Raw genomic sequence first — 18,204 nt, forward strand, 5'->3', positions numbered from 1 at the left:
ATTTTATTTATTTGTTTGTTTTATTTTTGTAGCTCACATAGCCTCTGAGTGGTGCTTGACCCCTTAGCTCCGCTCTGACACACTCTGTTTTTTGCTTGCAGCAGTCTCTGGTCCCAGCGCACCCCATGGCCCCTCCCAGTCCCAGCACCACCAGCAGTAATAACAACAGTAGCAGCAGTAGCAACTCAGGATGGGATCAGCTGAGCAAGACAAACCTCTACATCCGAGGCCTGCCCCCCAACACCACTGATCAAGACCTGGTCAAGCTCTGTCAACCGTGAGTATAATAGTTTTGAGTGCCTTAGCTGCTGAAGCCTTCCTTGATCATAGCCATAGAGGATATAAGTTATGTTGCAGGAGATGGGCAGAGGATAAAAACATGAGACCCTCTAAGCGCTAAGCTCTTGGGCATTTTCTCAGTATTCAGAATGCCCACATATAGATGAAGTTAGAGCATATTCTTGATACAGTTTGAATTGGCACGTGAGAAGTAAAATAAGAATTGATGGCTTGGTCTTTTTTAAGAGTATTCCTCTTCCATGGAAGCCTGCAAGGGGCCCATGAATCCTGTGAGAGAAATCTGCTGACAGTATTGTCAGAAAGTGATTAACAAGCTGGCCTCGTCTTGAGTGTGTGTCAACTCTGGGTTCATGCAGGGTACTCCCTGTACTCTCATGGGCACCTGGAGCTCTGTGGTGCATATCAATCACTGGGTTGTCCTTTGGAAATAAGAACACCTCCGGTTCCAAAGTAAATTTGCATCTTCTACAAATAATGTTGATAAATAGAATACAGATGTTTTATTCCTTGCAATTACATTATTGCAGCTAAGTGACAAAATACTAATATAAACCAAGGAGCCAGAAGTACCTTTGAGAGAAAAGATTATTGCGGAAAGAGTTGAAAACATCAGATCTCATTGAGCACAGCTTACACATAACAGCACTTTGTATTTATCCGAGGACAGTAATGGTCTTTTACAAAAAGAAATTCTGAGCCAGGCGGTGGTGTCACACACCTTTAATCCCAGCGCGAGGGAGGCAGAGGCAGGTGGATCTCTGTGACTTTGAAGCCAGCCTGGTCTACAGGAACCAAAGCTACACAGAGAAACCCTGTCTCGAATAAACAAACAATCAAACCAAAAAAACTAAAGAAAAAAAGAAAAAGAAAGTCTGCATAAGCACATTGAGCCGCCTGCTAGAGAGTGTTGCCCATTGCCTTCCAAATGTCTTGCTTGATGGCATCTCATTTCTGTAGTTCTGGGTAAAGCTCAGATTCATTACTCATTTGGGGGTGGGGGAAAGAAAAAATATTCAAAACTAGTGAGCATTATTTTCAGACTGAGGCTAAAGCTACAGTCTGGCCTTGATTTGCTTTGTTTTGAGAAGCAGCGTGGGGCGATGCATGGTGCTCCTCCAGGCTCTCGAGGGTTGTGCAGAAGGCCATCTCCATGAAGCTGAGCTTCTTGTGCCTTTTTCTTATCGCCCTTCCGGTCCAGTCCTTCTGGAATCTGGGGGAATGCATCACGTCCCACACTGAGGTCTGATCTGAGAGGAAATCTAGCTCTTGGGAGTTTGGAACTCTGCCAGGCATGTCCTGCCCCGCTGCAGCCCTCAAGACCGTGAATAGGCCTTTGGCTATCTTGTCTGCTACTGTCCTTTCATTGGCATCTTCTGATGCTTCTGTGGAATAATTACAGGTGGATAGAGCGCCGTAGAGTCTTAAGAAGCTAAAAGTACACCGTAGGGACAAGGGGACGAAGCAAATTCTGTCTTGAGGTTTAAAAGGAGAGGATTTCAGAAGGAAGCTCTTCCTCAGCTGGTTTTGAGTTATGTAAGAGTTGATGTCAAGGAGAAAGCACAGGAGCCATAAAATGATAGATCCATATGCCATGCTTTATAAACCAGAAATATACTTCAAAATTAGGACCAGTAGTTTTTTTTTTTTTATTGAACCAAATCATTTTCTAAAAATGACTTTTTCCCTAGACCACTTACTCCATTTTTGTTGTTGGTTTCTTTGATGTGTGTAGGTTTTCTTAATATCTGTAACCACTATTCTCTTTGCTGTTATCATTAGTAGTAGTAACTTAGCCCTTCTCACCATGTCTTGTCATTTATAAATGGAGGCTCTTGCAAGATCCCAGGTTTGGTATTAAATGCTGATGATCGTTTTGGCAGCTGTATCTATGGAGGCAAGACCCAACACTGATGAGGGGGATGCTGCCTCAAAATCCGCTACCGGCTTTGTTCTCCTTCACCCAGAGAATTGAATAAAAACAGACTCTTATTTGCTGACCATGTGTGTCTTACAGTATAGAGAAAGACATAAAGCAACACTTGTGCTCTGACCTTGACTTACTTCTGAGAAAGCGTAACTAGTTGGTGGCCTCGAAGTGATGCCAACTTTATGGCGGAGTGGCTTCCTTTAGGACCTAGGAAGTCCTTTAAGCATAGAGATTATAGAAGAATATAGGAAACTTTGCAGGAAGGGTAGATAAATCCATACCTCTGAATAGGGGGAGAAACATTTTAAAAGTGCAAACTTAGCACTAATTGACCTGGACACTGGAGATGGGGAGGTGGGATGGAGGTCAGCCACAGTTGAAATCAATGATCTGTTTCTTCTGAGATTTAGCTTTGCTCCAGTTGTCTGAAAATGGAAAAAGATGCCAAGAATGTTTGTTCCTTTCCATAAAAAATAATGCGTGGAGCTCAGAAGCAAGTATGGCAAAGATTTTACACACTGGAGAGGAAAACGAAGTAGGTTTTGGAAGTAGAACATGGGACGGCTAGAAGGTTAGGAGAGCTGACAGTGGAAAGGTAAATGTTGTGGTGTGAAGAGTTCTGATGGTAAAGTCAGCCTTCCAGATGCAGCACACACGACAATGGGTGATGTAGACCACCATGGTCAAGATGGGGAGGGGGTGTGGGCCATAGCATGTCAGCTGGGAAGGCAGCAAGATTAGGCAACTGAAAACCAGAGAGGAGGCTCTGATTCTGGACATGGTGGTCATGGTCGAGTGATGTGGGCTGCGAGTAGATACATCTGCAGGAGTGCTTTAGGGAAGACACCAACAAGCTCTAAAATGTGAAGTGTGGGTGGAAAGGCAGAGAGCGTGTAACTCCAGGCTGCTTCGGGGTTCCTCCATTTCTACTAGCCGATCTACTCAAGAAGAGACTGTCAGCGCTGAAGCCCGTCATGTTTAGGAGATGAAGTGCCTCAGGGAGCAGAAGAGACCGGTTTGTCAGACCTGGGCCACAGATACTCTTCATTCTCCCCATTTTCTGAAGCCAAGCCAATCAAATACCAGGTTGAGTGTTCTGATATATATTAAAAAGATAGGTCTTTCATCTCACAGTCCTGAGATGAGCTAATAGAATTCTAGGGGCTCGCTTCCTCGCGTGCTCAGGGTCTCAGCTGCTCCTGCCTTGCCCTTGTGTCTGCCATATTGTCACTGGTGTCTAGTCTCTGTCTAAGTCTTGCCGTCTTTCATCTCGGCGTCCTCTGCTTATTACTCTTTCCCAGCAGTGCTCCACACTCTCAACTTTTTCTACTTGAGTGTCTTATCTGAGCCCCAAATTCACTGGTATCTTCCTTACCTCAAAACTGTGACTTAGGTAATTGATTTTCTCCACTGCAAAGCTCTGGAGTTGTTCCGGACCACCCCCCATTGTCCTTCTCCCTCCTCGTCACACATTATGGGCATTTACTTCCTTGCTGCTTAAGGTGTGGCGGGAAAGAACGTTTGCTCTCCTTGCCACCTCACCTGAAATTGTTCTCTGTTTTTCCCCTCAATCCTACGAGGCCGTGGTCAGGTTTTCCGTGCCTCCTTCATGCTTGGACCATGCTAAGCCCATGCACCTGCTTGTCATAGATGCACCACTCACGGTCTGCATTTCGGCCCCATGCTGTCCGGCTCTCCACATGCCAGTTATGTTACTTGGCAGCGTGGCTCATGCTAGCAGTATCTTAACCTCTGCAGATTCCTCACCTGCCTTATAAAGACAGGATGGTGGGGCTGCAAACTTTTGAAACCCCAGTGCCATCTACTACCTACAGGGCTAGGCAGATGTCTAGTGTTTCGGTCCGTAGCCTGGAAAGTAGGTCAGAGCTTTCATTACAGAGTTGTTATAAAAAAAAATTGAAATCCAGGTTATATCTCCTCTATTAGTGTGCTTGGGACAAGAAGTATTTTACGTTTTGGGCTTCTGGAATATCTTTATGTATACAGTGAGATATCTGGGGGAAGGAACCCAAGTCTGTACACAAAATTTAGTTATGTTTCCTATAAACACATACCCATATCATGAAAGTAACTTTATACAGTGTTTTCAGTGTGTCTGCATTTTGACTATGACTTACCACAAACCGTTAGATGTGGGATTTTCTACTGTGGTATAATATCCGTGTGCAAAAAAAAAAAAAAAAATAGATTTTTGTCCCACTTTGGAGTTTGCATTTTTTGAATAGTGAAAGAAAGACAGCTGATCCAGTCCCTGTCACCAAATAAATATCAATCCTTCTTTTTATCAAAACCCTGTTAGGAAAAGCTTTAAGTATGTATATTCTTACATTCAAAAATAAAGAGTAGAAAAAAAAACCCACCAGATTGTGATTTTGAAACTGGGGGAGCCAAGGAAGTAGTTTGAATAAACATAGCTCAAGCCTCCTCTTCCTTCAGGCTTTTGTTGGGTACTTGTAGACGGCCGGTTTCAGGGTCACGCAACCTTCCTCATTCCTTCCTGGTTATTATTTTTACTACGGCGTGGGAAATTATCCATTTTGCCCACACTTTTATTTAGAAGATGGACCAACTGTTTGGAGTGGCATACGGTGTGGGCTGTCCCTCCCAGCCCTGCATTTGAGAGGTGAAGCTATAAAGCAGCAGGGGTTCCAAGGCCAGCCTGGGCTACAGGGAGGGCGTCTCAAGCTAACTAAGCAAAGAGAAACAGTATCCGTGTGCACAGTTTGTTCCACAGAGCATCCCTGATTTCCAGTAGGAGCCCAGGCCTCAGCTGGCTGAGAGACTGTTGCAGCTCCAGGCTCTGTTGCAAGGTCCAGGGCTGTAGCTGTCTCAAGAAGGTGTTTGAGCTGAAGGGCCATGTGTGGATTTCCAACAGTGCTCCTCCCCTGCCCGCATTACTTTCCCTCTTCCTAACCCTGCCTGCCCACCGCTTTCTTGGCTCAGTAGCCCTCTGATTTGTTTATCTGAGCCTGGAACTGACTCTACCCTCTGACATGCCAGACTCGTACTAATTGAAAGGGGTATCCTTAAAATCCTTAAAATAGAATCACTGGTCTTGATACCTAATGCATTTTGATTTCCTCTCTGCTTTTGGTTCTCTGCAAATTGTCCCGGTCATTGGATACATTACAGCTCTTTTGAAAGTGAATTAGAAAAGCAAGACAAGTCAGCAGAAGTTGACAGAAACAGCCACCCATCATTTGAGAAAGAATTGAGCACACATTTTTCCCCTGTGGCAGTGTGGCGAGAAAACCTGAGGAAAACTCAGATTTACGTGATATGAGGGCACAAAGTAGCTTCCAGACATGAGGCAGAATTTGGGTCTCAAATGACACAGAGCATGTCAGGAAGGGCAGCTGCTGGTGCCCAAAAGTTCTAGGAATCTGAGAATGCTGGTGCTTCAAAGACAGAGGAAGACGAAGTAAAAACTTGTTGGTTCACAGCTTGGTATCCTACAGTACCTCTGGTTGTTACGCGGGGCTCCCGGTGAGCGAGAAGAGAGAAAAATGAGAAAACACTGGTGGGAAAGTCTATCTGTACCTTGGATCTGAAGCCAAAGGGTCTGGAGTTGATTCTTCACAGGGGACTTAGCTCCTGTTGGAGAGGAGGAGAAGTGTTGTTCCTCCCTCTTTCGCTCTCTCCCAGATGGTGGGTCTGAGCCCAGGAGGAAGGCTTGCGTAGGGGAGAGGATGCTCAGGTGTAAGAGGAGGTGACTTCCATGAGAGCTGTGAAATAGATCCCAGTGGCTATGGCGTGGGACAGTAGGAAGTATGGCGGGGCCTGTCCGCCTGTTGTGACAGAGGACAGTAGGGCGGGGTCTGTCCACCTGTTGTGACAGAGGACTGTAGGACGTAGGGCGGGGCCTGTCCGCCTGTTGTGACACAGGACAGTAGGGCGGGGCCTGTCCACCTGTTGTGACACAGGACTGTAGGACGTAGGGCGGGGCCTGTCCGCCTGTTGTGACACAGGACAGTAGGGCGGGGTCTGTCCACCTGTTGTGACACAGGACAGTAGGAAGTAGGGCGGGGCCTGTCTGCCTGTTGTGACACAGGGCAGTAGGGAATATGACAGAGTATGCCCATGGGCTGTGTCCTGGGACAGTAAGGAATATGGCTGTGACTTTCCAGTGGGGACATTGAGAAATGAGCCTGACTGAAAATGACTGTAAGAGCCCTGCTCTTGGTACAGGAAAAGCCTGAGACATGCTGAGAGAACACAGGAAAGGGCCAGCTTTTAAGGGCCCCCTCTTGGAACCCAGGCTCTAGCATCCCACCATGTTCCCATGGTGACCATACTCTCCCAGTGAGATTCACAAATAAGGCCAGTAAACCACTGTTCTGAAACAATTGGTTTGTCAGGCACTGATTTAAAAAAACAAAAACAAACAAAAAACCTTTGTCACCATGTCTGATGACCAAAGTTTGATCCCCGGGATCTACATGGTGGTAGAAAAGCAGCCACTACTGAAAGTTGTCCTTTGACCTACACACATGTGCACCTGTATACGGGCACACACACATGCACACACACAAATGTAATATTTATTTAAAGTCTGTTTAGATACAGAAAGTTTTAAGTTCCTCTATTGTCTAAATACATAAAGGAAGCTAATGAGACAAAATGGCAATCTGGAGTAACCCCACTGTCTGCATCTCCATCACGTCTAACTAGAGAATATCTTCAGCTTTCTCCTCTGGAATATTTCTCCTCTGCCCTGGGAATAAGTGACTGTTGCTTTATCCCAAAATGAGTAGGTTTCTGCTACAGTTGCTGCTTTGTAGCATCGTTAATAAAAACAAATTGATCGTATTGTCACCATTCATGTCTTGGGGTTTTCCAGGCTTACATGTTCCCAGTCTACTGAAAACCAAACCTTTCATTTTTATTTCTTAGATTTCTTTGAAGGGCGTGGGGGGGGGGGTAGAAACAGACAATATATATTAGGAAAATAGTTCTGGTTAAATGTGTCCCTTCAAAGTTGTCTACAGCCTCTCAAGGGTGCTTGATGTAGCTAAAAGATTCTCAATACAAAATAAAAAACAAAGCAGAATACTAATCATAATAGTTCTGGAGCTGTGCTTATTAGCACAATAGAGAACGCACAGCAAGGGCTTATGCCAAGGAACCCCAGCATCCTGCCCGTTGTTTTGACTGTCTCTCTCCATTTTACGAAGAAGTGCCAATGTGCCAAGCCAAACTGTTGAGTTAGGAACTGTAACTTAATTCTGTTCTCCTGGCCAGTATGTCTGAGATTCCCAGTAGTTGAAGAATTGAACAGATGCCATACTTGAGACTGGGAAAAATAGATAATCTTCATAAATTTTTTCTAGCCAAAACATAGTTAAGAACTTGGATACAATATTGTGTTTCATCGGCTCCTCCTCCATTTGTCTTTGGTTCAGCCATGTATTTAATCACCTCAGGTGCTGCTTTCCTTCCTCCTGGGAGAGAATTCTGGAAATGTAAGAAACACTTTATATACAACAGACATTTTACTAATATACTCTAAAGACTGTTGGAATTCACAAAAATAGCTGTACTATTAGGAAAAAAAAAAGAATTCCCAGGAAATACAAATGCATGTTTCCAAATAGAAAACTCTCTTGCTTCGACCTCTATTACCATGTCTTTGATTTTATAATTAGAACTGTTTATTTTTAGGATGAAGGCAATTCTCTAAAGTCAACATGGTATTTAATCCTTGAGAGTTGCCCTGTACAAACACAGAGTAGAACCTTACTGAAATACAGGTCCTGGGTGATGAGCCTGGCCACCTTCAAGCTACACGACTTGCCTCCCTCTGCTAAGACCTCCTGTGATTCAAGTACATGCTGCAGCACGTTTAGAAATAGTGGTACCCACAGTGCTTCCAGTGTCCTCATGAGTCGCTGAAGCCTCCAACGCTCTTGTTTGCGAGGTGCCTACTATGTGCGTGTATTTGACATTTCGGCAGAACTCCGTTGTATTATTTTCTGATTTATCCTCTGTCAAATAGTTGGTAACCTTGGGTACCTACTGTTCACTTTGCCAGTTGTCTTTGGGGGTGGAATGCTTCTTAGGATAACAAAGAGAAAGAGACATCTTGCCCTGCAATGTCCAAACTACATAGGCAGCTGGCACCCCACCTTCATTATCGGCCTTAGCAGAATGTACCTGGGAAGCCTGAACAAAATGATCATATCACACAGGTGTATGAACTCCGCCTGTCTTCTGTGAGCATAGAGAGTGTCTGTTAGACACCTATTCCTTGTTTGTTTATGTGAACCTTGGCTCTCTGTAGCAACGCCTTGGAGGTGTTTGACCGGTATGTGAGGGTAAATGTGTGTATTGTCATTTGGAGTGAAAACCTTGAAAATCTCTTATCTGGCAGTTATGGTGGGTTTTACTTAGAGTGTCCTTATTGAATTGCCATGAATCTCAGAAATTTACAACCTTTTCCCCTGACCTTTTCCCCACCTCCAGTTCATATAAACGTACAAGGGAGAGAGAAGAACGAGGGATGTGTGTGTTCTGTGGGTGCAGAGCTGGAGTAAGGACTGATATAATGCACACGAGGGTGACTAGTGTCGATAGTATGGTGTGTATTGTAAAATACATATTCTCGAGCATTCCTGTAGCCGATCCTATCACAGAGGCATGTGGAGTGCTTAAGGTGCTGGATATGCTAATTGCACTCAGTAGGTCCTTATATCAAGACCTGAAAGATCACGTGGCACCTGGCAAATGTGCTTAATTATTTTGATGGGCCAAACAAAACTGAACTTGAGAAAACATGTGTGGAAAATCCATGTGCTATATATAAATGTCTAAATGATCCTCTCTGCCAGAGTTTATATTTAATTCTTGCTGGATGCTGGTTAGTATGCGGAAATGACTTATTCAGTCCTCAGACCAGTTTTGCACCCGGTAATGCTGCCTAAGTTTTAGGAAGTTGGAGGAGACTTCTTATTGATCAGGATCATACAGCAAACATGGTCGATGCCGAAAAATTTGAACTTTGACTCTTCGGACTCCAAAATGCATGCTCCAAGGACTGTTTTCTGAACGCATTCCTGATCTCTCTGCTTGCGCTCATCGCCGGGGCCTATGTGTTTCCATTTGCTGCCATCTACAGAGACTTGTTCCTGAAGGCCCCTGAGAGAGCCATCATAGATTTAGCAAGATTTTTAGAAAAAAAAAAAAAACAACAAACAGGCCTCCTTAAGTCCACTTAACCAGTCAGCAGAATCAGAAGCTCAGAGCAGAGGCCTGAGAAAAGAGGCAGAATCTATCTCTCCTGATACGTTACAGAGCCATCCCCTTGTGTGTAGCTGGTCACCGAGACAGAGCTCATGGTTAGCTAACGTGCAACACTCTGACATTGCACAGCACAGAGAAGGTACGTCATGTTATTTGCTTGATGCCTGCGAGAGTTTGATAAAAAGAAACATTCTTTTAGGGATCTTTGTCTGACAAATCCTGACACTGTGTTAGAAAAGAACGGACTGCGTAGGAACATTATAATTTTCTTGTGAATGAATAATACATTTGATTAAAGCAGATCAAGTCATTCTTTGGCAGAAGTAAGGGATGCGTCTCCTTTTTATCTGAGTTAGCAAACATTTATAAACACCATGCTGGTGATGTTGCTGGACCATCACTAAGGTGCATTTGCCCACCTTTTAGGAGGGTTTTACTGAATAACGTACAAGAGATTGTAGAGCTGTAGCTGCTACAGGAATCTCGTGTGATAGGAGTGACCAAGGAAAGCTAGCCTTTGCATGAGTCTTAATGCAGTGGGCTGCCCAGGCCCAGAACTGAAGAGGGTACCTCCTCATCTTCCTGCTCTGTCTTGTGGTTGTTGGGGCATTGGGGACGTGGTGAGCAGTCTTGGACGCTGGAGTAAAGGGGGGCCAGGATAACTCAAACCAACTCAGGGCTTAGCCCTGAACTAATGTGGGATAGAGGGTGTGTCTAGGAGCACAGAGGAGTAGAAGATAACTGGAAGATTCTGGGCTAGAAAACCAAGAGTTTGGAATCATTACAGATATGAGGATCAAGGGAAAGCATTTATTTTTATGGTTGCTGGAAATACTTGCCCACTCTTGGGTGAAACTTTTGAAATTGGGTACCTATTTGCTTTCTGAACTTGTGTCCTTGAAGTGTAGCAACTGAATGGAAAGAGGTAAGCCGCCAGTTCCACACGAGTGAATCTTCATTGCAGAAAAGAGACTAGTAATTAAACATTATGATTGTCATCTGGAGTAAGTGACCTGTTTATGAACTGCTCACTGACCCCTAGGTACGTTAGAACTTTAGCAGAGAGGCCGGGAATAATAATATTTGTGTTTCTCCAGAAATTTTTCTTAAAATTTTATAGTAGAACCAGACCTGGTAGTCCATACCTATAATCCCAGGATTTGGGGGCTGAAACAGGAGAACTGGTACAGCTCTGAAGCCAGCCTGGGTAACATAGCAAATATATTACTGAGCCTGCCCTACATAGCAAAACCTCAATCAAAAATAACCAGTGAAAACTCCAAACCAAAATATTATAGTCGTTTCGAGGGATTAACTTGTTTAACAATGGCTTTTATGTACCAGAAGCTTGGCAGCGTCCTTGAGTAGGGTCATTTGGCTTCAAACTGGACACTTCTGAGAGGAAATTTTGGTGAGAAGTTGGTCAAAGGAAGAAGTGCAGCCCCATAAATGGGGTACCTGAAACATTAATAGGGTACAATGAACATAAGTGGGTTACCTAAAACATAAATAGGGTACCTGTAATTAGCAATAAAGTAGACTCAGTACATACAGTCCTGGCCATGTGTGTGGCTCTGCCAAGAGATGCCAAAGTCCTCTCCTTGATTGTTCTCTCTCTCACCTACTTAGGTTGGCCTAAACTGCTTCTAGGGAACAAACCAGCATCTTTCTTGTTTTCTGTGTATGTAGGAGCATCTGCCTGTCTCCATTATAAACTGTAATGTCCCTCTGCATGGAAGGACCCTTTGTCAAACCATCAATCTTCATTCACACTCATACTTAAATTGCCAGAATTACAAAGAATACTTTGTTATGGTCCAGGGGCTGTTTCTTTAAAGATGAAAAGAGGAAGCAGACATTTCTGGTCCTGGAAGCAGATGAAACCTGTGAAAACATTTGCATATAAAGAGTTCTTCCGGCATGTTTCATGATCATCTCTAGATCCAGGCCACAAATGATAAAGCCATCACTGCCCCTTCATGCGTAGCTCTTTCTCCATGGATGTAGCTCACTAGATGATTTGTGGCTAGCCCTTCATACATGTGGCTTCGCCACCTCATGGATGCAACCAAGAGTAGACTGAATCTGTTTGAAGAAAAACTTGCACCTGTGACAAATGTGTCCACCTCTTCTTGTCATGATTCTCTGAGAAGTGTGTTATCACAGCTAAAAACTGAGCATTTACATTGCAGTAGGTATGATCAGTCATCAGGAGATGAAGTGTAGAAGTCATGCATATTGTACATTAGAACCTTAAGCACCTGCAGACTGTGGTATCGGGGTGTAGTGAGATCAGCGAGTCAACAGTACAAAGGAGGACTGTGTTTTAAGACGTTCTCCATACCATCCTTTTATTCATTACCTATAATTGACATTTGATACTACACGATTGACCATTAAAAGATAGTAATTAATTTTGGCTCAGATTTTTGAAGTTAAAGAGTTTGAGCATTTGATTTCAAAATTTATTGAACTCTTGCCCCTTCTGTTTAGAATCAAGAACCTGGTATCTTGATTGTTGAGGTGTGCTCACTCTCTCTACCTCTTGAGTAGATTATGAAACAGCCTCTTGATGACTACTGTGATTGGCCCACCCCACTTCAGCCCTTTAAAGAAAAAAGAAACATAAGGAGTGCCTAGGAGAATGAAGCTTTGCGTGTCCAGACTCTCCTGTAGCTGCTGCGTCAGAATAGAGAGAGGCCATGGCACTCCCACCTGCCCATGCCCCTTGCTTGAGCAAATCGCTCAACTCTTTGTGCCCAGGCCCCCCCCCCCTCCCGCAAGCCAGGATGATGATAATGTCTGTGGCACACAGTTCTCGCAAGGACGAAAGGTGTTGAAGGGGCTTTTGATATTTAGGGGCTTGGGTTTGTGTTCTGCTGTCGTGCGATCTAGTCTTTGTTTTATTTTATAAAAGCCTCCCAGGAACAGGTTCTGACTCAGGGGGCTTCCCTAGTTGATAACTGAGAAAGCTGGATCAGGAAGTGTCCAGGTCAAAAGGAATTGCGTGTCTTCCGAAACAGCTGATCTTGATTTGACTTTTTAAATTTCCTGAGCAACAAATGCAGCCGAGCCCTTGCTCATAAGGGTGAAGGAGCTGCAAGTCCATTTCTCTCTCAGGAACAGAACCGTGTCTCCACTATAGGGTCTTCTTGACCAGGGGAGACTCACCCAGCCTCGGGGCCTCTTCTGCCTGTAGCAGCACTGTCCCAACCATGTTTATTGTTTTGCTGTTGCTGTTGTTGTTTTTAAGTAAGACCAACCCCCCACCCCAGCAAAATGAAATATTAAACAAAAGCTCACATAAAACGCTTAAAAGTAGTGGTTTTATCATATTTTGTAAGTGGAAATGTGCAATATTTACAAACCTATCAGTGAGGCCAACTCCCAGATCTGAGATGAGGGCTCCCAGGTGACAGCTGCCATGCCAGAGCAGTGACTGACATGTCAAGTGTCAAATATCTGACATCTCTGTCTGATTTGGGTTGTACAGCTTTTGGGAATTTATCAATCACATGCATGATCAGTTTTAAGATACATCTAACAGTTGTTAACTTATTTTCTGAGAAGATTTTTGCATGAGTTTGATCTAGGTGGACACAGTGGGAACTCTTGGTGTCTCCAAATTCCTAATCACACAGCCGTTGACAAGCTTCTCAGTAGACATAAAAGTGAGACAGGATCTCCTAAAACGTAGAACCCCTGCCAGCCTATGACGTCACTTCTTCATGATTCCACTGGCAGCCTGGTCCCTGTTATACAACTGGTCCCTGGACGCTGGGAGGCTTTGTGCCAACCAGTCGTACCTGCTTCTGGTTTGGTGTGTGTTTGAGAGTGATGTGGATGTAGGTCGTTGGTGCAATTTTATATGAATGAGCATGCACAGGCTTGAACTCACCAAATGAAGAAAAAAAAATAGCAAAGCTGAGTAAACTTTCTTAGTGACTCACGTGTGAGTTCAAATGTACCAGAGAGATGACAAGAAACATGTTCATCCGGTATCGGCACATGAGGCAACTTAATATAGATGCAGTCATCAGCACGTTAAAGTGTGTCATCCATCTGTCCTCGTTTCCTACCGTCTGTCCTATTTAAAGGTTCAGAGGTAATAGTAACCCAGAAAATAGATGATATAGTACCTTCTCAGAGCCTGTTTTGATAATCAGTCCAGGGAGCATAGATTTCACTGGGGTTTCAAAGCCATCATAGCCTTATACATTAACTCTAGAACTATCTGCCTGTAGCCAGGCCCTTGTCATTTGACGGGCGTTGCACACAGGGTATGGCTATGAGAAAAGACACACCCACCACCCGCCTACCTTGAGGAAGTACCTTCTGACTATAGAGCTGAGAAAATTCAAATACCCTTTGGCTCAGGGCTTCTCTTCAATGAAGACTCATTTTCATAATTACATGTCCTTCTTATTTTGATGATAAAACATTCTAAGTTGAGACCAAGCCCGTGTTGGCAGTCCAGAGGTGTTCAGCTATCTGGCTCTTGTATCTGAGGAGTGATGTTGTCCTGGCTTTACTTTCTGTTCACCTTTAACTTTCTATTGCTGTCCTGCGCTGCCGCACATATATTTTCCAGAACCCTTGACCTTTTCAGGGGAAGAGGTATACATCAATATTTCCAATGCTCTCCACCTACCTGTTCTGATGTTGTAGGACAAAGAACATTGCTTCATCACCGACTTTTGTCGGTTTGTATAGCAGTCATTTCTCCTATCACAGTGGCTCCTTGGGAAGATTGGTGCTGTGTCAAACATCTGATGGCCAGCCATTCCTCCGGCCAGGAAATCTGATCCCTTCTCTTAAGGGCCCTTCAAAGAAAAAAAAGTCAATGCACAACATTTCTCTGAATTGTCAGTAATCGTTAAAATCAGCAAACACTCAAAACTGTGCCTCACAGCAGTTCATAGCTTGATTGACATCTTTAGTGTGAAAGGAAGAAGTGTGTGTGTGTGTGTGTGTGTGTGTGTGTGTGTGTGTGCATATAGTGTGTGATTTTGCTTATTTGTACTAGGGACCCATTTCATTGCCTTTCTTCATTTTGAAGGTAGGAAAGAACCCAGCCAGGACATGTGTTTTAGCCCCAGAGGCTTATTGCGCTTGTATTTTAGTTACATTTAAGAAAAAAAATCAGCAATGGTACAGGACTTGGTGGCACACAACTTTAGTCCCAGCAATCAGAAGGCAGAGGCGGTTGTATTTCTGCATTCAAGGCCAGTAGATCTAAGAAGTGAGTTACAGGCCAGTCAGGGCTATACAGCAGGACCCCTCCACCCTAACAAACAAACACACAAACAAATAAAATCACAGTTTGCAATTCCTGGTTCTAGCCTGTGAATTACCCGTAGGTTGGAATTCTGCATTCTTAAAGAGTCATCTCTTGGAAATAGCCCATCCTACACATGCTAAGGCGTTCTCTATGATTGCCTGTCTGTTTGGATGTCTGTTCTGGTTGTACACCTTCCTGGCCAAACAAGACATCGCTGGTACATCATTTGAGTTTTCTAGGATTGGTCATGCATCTTCACAGAGCTCTGCCCACAGATCTGATGATTTTCTGACCCCTGGTGCTGTTTGACTCAGGGCCGTTGCCTGGGCCCCACCAGCAAGCGATGTCAAGAGCGGAGATTTAATGCCATGTCGAAGAACAAGGTGAGGCTTTCGCAGGCCTCCCGGACTGCAGCACATTAGTGGCCCGCCCCTCTGCACAGGTGTAGCTGATCACTTAACAAACGTCCCTGCAGTGCAGTCTTAGGCGTGCTGGGGCCACAGTGTCACCGTTGTAGACTTGTCCCAGTGTGAGCATGTCTTTGCATGTTTTTTTTTTTTTTTAACCACGATGAGCCATAAAGATAAACATCTCTGGGTGTGCCTGAAATCTCCGTACTCCACTGCTGTCCACACTGCACAAGCTGTACAGGTAGGCTCTGGGTCCGAATACTGTGTAGGACAAAGCAGTCTTGGTCTATTCCATGATCTCCACTGAGACTTCCACAGCGATTGCTGTGGCTCTAGCCCTGTCTGCTCTTTGCTTTTTTCCAATGACTTTTCTGACCTCTCCTCCACTCTCTCATGCCAGCAATGGAGAGCTCTCGAGTGCTCATCCACACGGTGGATCTAGTTTTACCATCCAGTCCTTGGACTTGTATTCTCTGCCTACCCTTGACTCCCTCCATCTGTTTCTTAAGACCCTGCGTGGGTCACCTTCTAAGCAGCCTGCCTTTACCACCATGTGAAGAAACCATGCTGCCTACGTCTAACCTTGGGCTTCACATCTACCCGTCTCCTGGCACTTCTAACTTGTCAGGATACCACCCTTAAATCTTTGTACTGTGCAGAGGCTGGGGGGTGGCTCAATAAAACATCTGAATGGAACAGGAGTGCTGTCTCCAGAACCCCGTAAGAATGCCTGATATGATTGTACCCTTCTAATCCCAATACTGGGGAGGTGGAGACAGGTAGATGCTTAGGACTTGCTGGCCACCCAGTCTAGCCTAACTGGTGAGCATCAGCAAATGAAAGACCCCATCTCAGAGGAGATGGGCCCTGTTCCTGAGGACAACCCTCGAGGTTGTCCTCCATCTTACACACACGTGCAGGCGTGCCCACGTGGATACCCATGGACACTGAACACATACATGATTAAAAATATCACTCTATACAACTTGCCCGGGGGGGGGGGTTATAAGCAGGTGTGTTGATTGGTATGTAGTTTTTAATTAATGAATGGAATGACTGTGTATGTCACTAAGGAAGATTGGAATGTAAATTTAGAGCCCAAATTACATCTTGAAGTATATCTTGATGGCCAGATAGAATCAATTAACTCTGCTGCTGCAGATGCAGATTACTCGGGTGTTAGGAATGACCTTGGCAAAGGAAAACTTAATACTACCCCCCCATCATACACACCCTTCTCTCCTCATCCCGCTTTTCTCATCTCTTTACTGTTCCCTTGTTATATGTGTTTCTGTAGCAGCAATTAATTTTTATTCTAAGGCAAGTCACCAGCAGCAAAACAGATTAAAGGATGATAAACAAGGAACCAGCACTTTAAGCTGCCGCCTCTCTTTCCTGGTGACATCAGCAAACTGAACCAGAGATCAGGAAACTGCAGTCAAGCGGCCACATGCTAGCTCCCTTCCCCTCTCCAGTGGAGCTGCTAACATGGCATTGAGGCCACTCTTCCGGCTTCTTGGATTCAGCCTTTCCCTCCCTGCAGGACCATGAGTAATTATCATCAGTCAGCGTGGCAGATGACAACTGCTCAAAACTCTGGGCAGATTCCTTCCAGCTCTGATTTGTAGCAAGGAGAAGGACATGGCTACTCTGTTTCCTACAGAACTAAAACTTTCACTAGTCTGTTTCTTTGTTATTTTCCTGTTACCCCCCCACCCACACACACACAAAACACTAATAATCCCAAATCATCCTTAACTGAACTATCTTCCAGTATCGCCAGAAAGTACGTGGTATTAATTAATCTGGTTTTCTGATTGTGGAATTTTACCTTATTGTTGGTTTTCAAGGCAACAGGATACTTGGAAATCTATTTTCTTTCTACATGATTCGGGATACAGTCAACACTTTTACTTTTAAAGTCATTATCAGAGCCAGTCATCATCAGATTGTGTGTGTGCAGTAGAACAGCTCGAGATAGCTTCTTGTCAATCAGGCATTTTGTCCCCCAGGTCATTTTCCTGTGTTTGATCAGCCCCAGTTGATAGTCATCGGGTAAACAAACTCCTCAGACTCAGCCAGCACAAGGAGAAATCTAACATTTCAAACAATAGATTCCTGTCAAAGCCATTTCATTCCTGCATTGGTTTTGTCCTTGTGTCGTGTATCCCTGCCAAAGGCTCCTTAGATCTTTATCTTCTTCTACTCTATGTTGCTTTATAAGCTAATTGAGACTATGGCCATGCATAGGCAAGCTCTTAGACATGTACAGATACCTGTGTATCTCGTGTGTATGCACACATTTGCATACATACAAGCTTGTATGTTTGAATGTGAGATGGATACAGGCTAGTTTTATGTTAATTGACACAAGCTAGAATTATCTAAAAGGAGGGAGACTCGATTGAGAAAATGACTCCATAAGATTCTACTGTAAGGCATATTCTTAGTGATTGGTGTGGGAGGACACAGCCCATTGTGGGTGATGACATCCATGGGCCGGTGGTCCTGGACTCGGTAAGAAAGCAGGATGAGCAAGGCAGGAAGCAGCTCCCCTCAATGGCTCCTGCATCATCTCCTGCCTCCTTGAGTTCCTCTCCTGACTTCCTTCAGGGATGGACTGCCATGTGGAAGTGAAAGCCCAATAAACCCTTTTTTTCCCAACTTGCTTTCAGTCCTGGAATGCATACAGTTTTTATTTTTGAAAAAAAAAAAAATAATGGGAAGTTTCACATAGAAATATTTGTGTTCCTCTTATTAACAGTATTTTAAGTGCGTTGTGTTGAATTAAGAGCGGCAGGGCTGCGTCCCCAACACCCCGGTCGCTTGGCTAGCTCATGCCCGAAATAACAACACACAAACTGTATTCATTTAAAGAACTGCTTGGCCCATGAACTCTAGCCCTTACAGGCCAATTCTCGCACCTGAACTAGCCCATTTCTAATGATGTGTGTAAGCACCCCAAGGTGCGCTTACCGGGAAGATTCTAGCCTAAGTCCATCGTGGGTTGCAGCTGCCTGGGAGAG

At 44.4% G+C, this 18,204-nt stretch overlaps 1 protein-coding gene across 12 annotated transcripts in view; it reads left to right on the top strand.

Annotated features, from left to right (window-relative positions):
• Rbms1 (RNA binding motif single stranded interacting protein 1) overlaps nucleotides 1-18,204 on the top strand; it is a 213,954-nt gene that overhangs the window by 126,058 nt on the left and 69,692 nt on the right. For 10 of the 12 annotated variants that reach the window (XM_050121549.1, XM_050121603.1, XM_050121579.1 and 7 more), the window contains exon 2: nucleotides 102-277. In XM_050121549.1, coding sequence (XP_049977506.1) covers nucleotides 102-277 — 176 coding nt within the window. The remainder of the gene's footprint in view (nucleotides 1-101; nucleotides 278-18,204) is intronic. The other 2 variants (XM_050121560.1, XM_050121588.1) reach the window with 1 other exon arrangement.

The sequence above is a fragment of the Alexandromys fortis genome, unplaced genomic scaffold, assembly GCF_014885135.2.
Source record: "Alexandromys fortis isolate MF-2015 unplaced genomic scaffold, M_Fortis_MF-2015_v1.1 scaffold_8_9099976_23576923, whole genome shotgun sequence".
Lineage (NCBI taxonomy): Eukaryota > Metazoa > Chordata > Mammalia > Rodentia > Cricetidae > Alexandromys > Alexandromys fortis.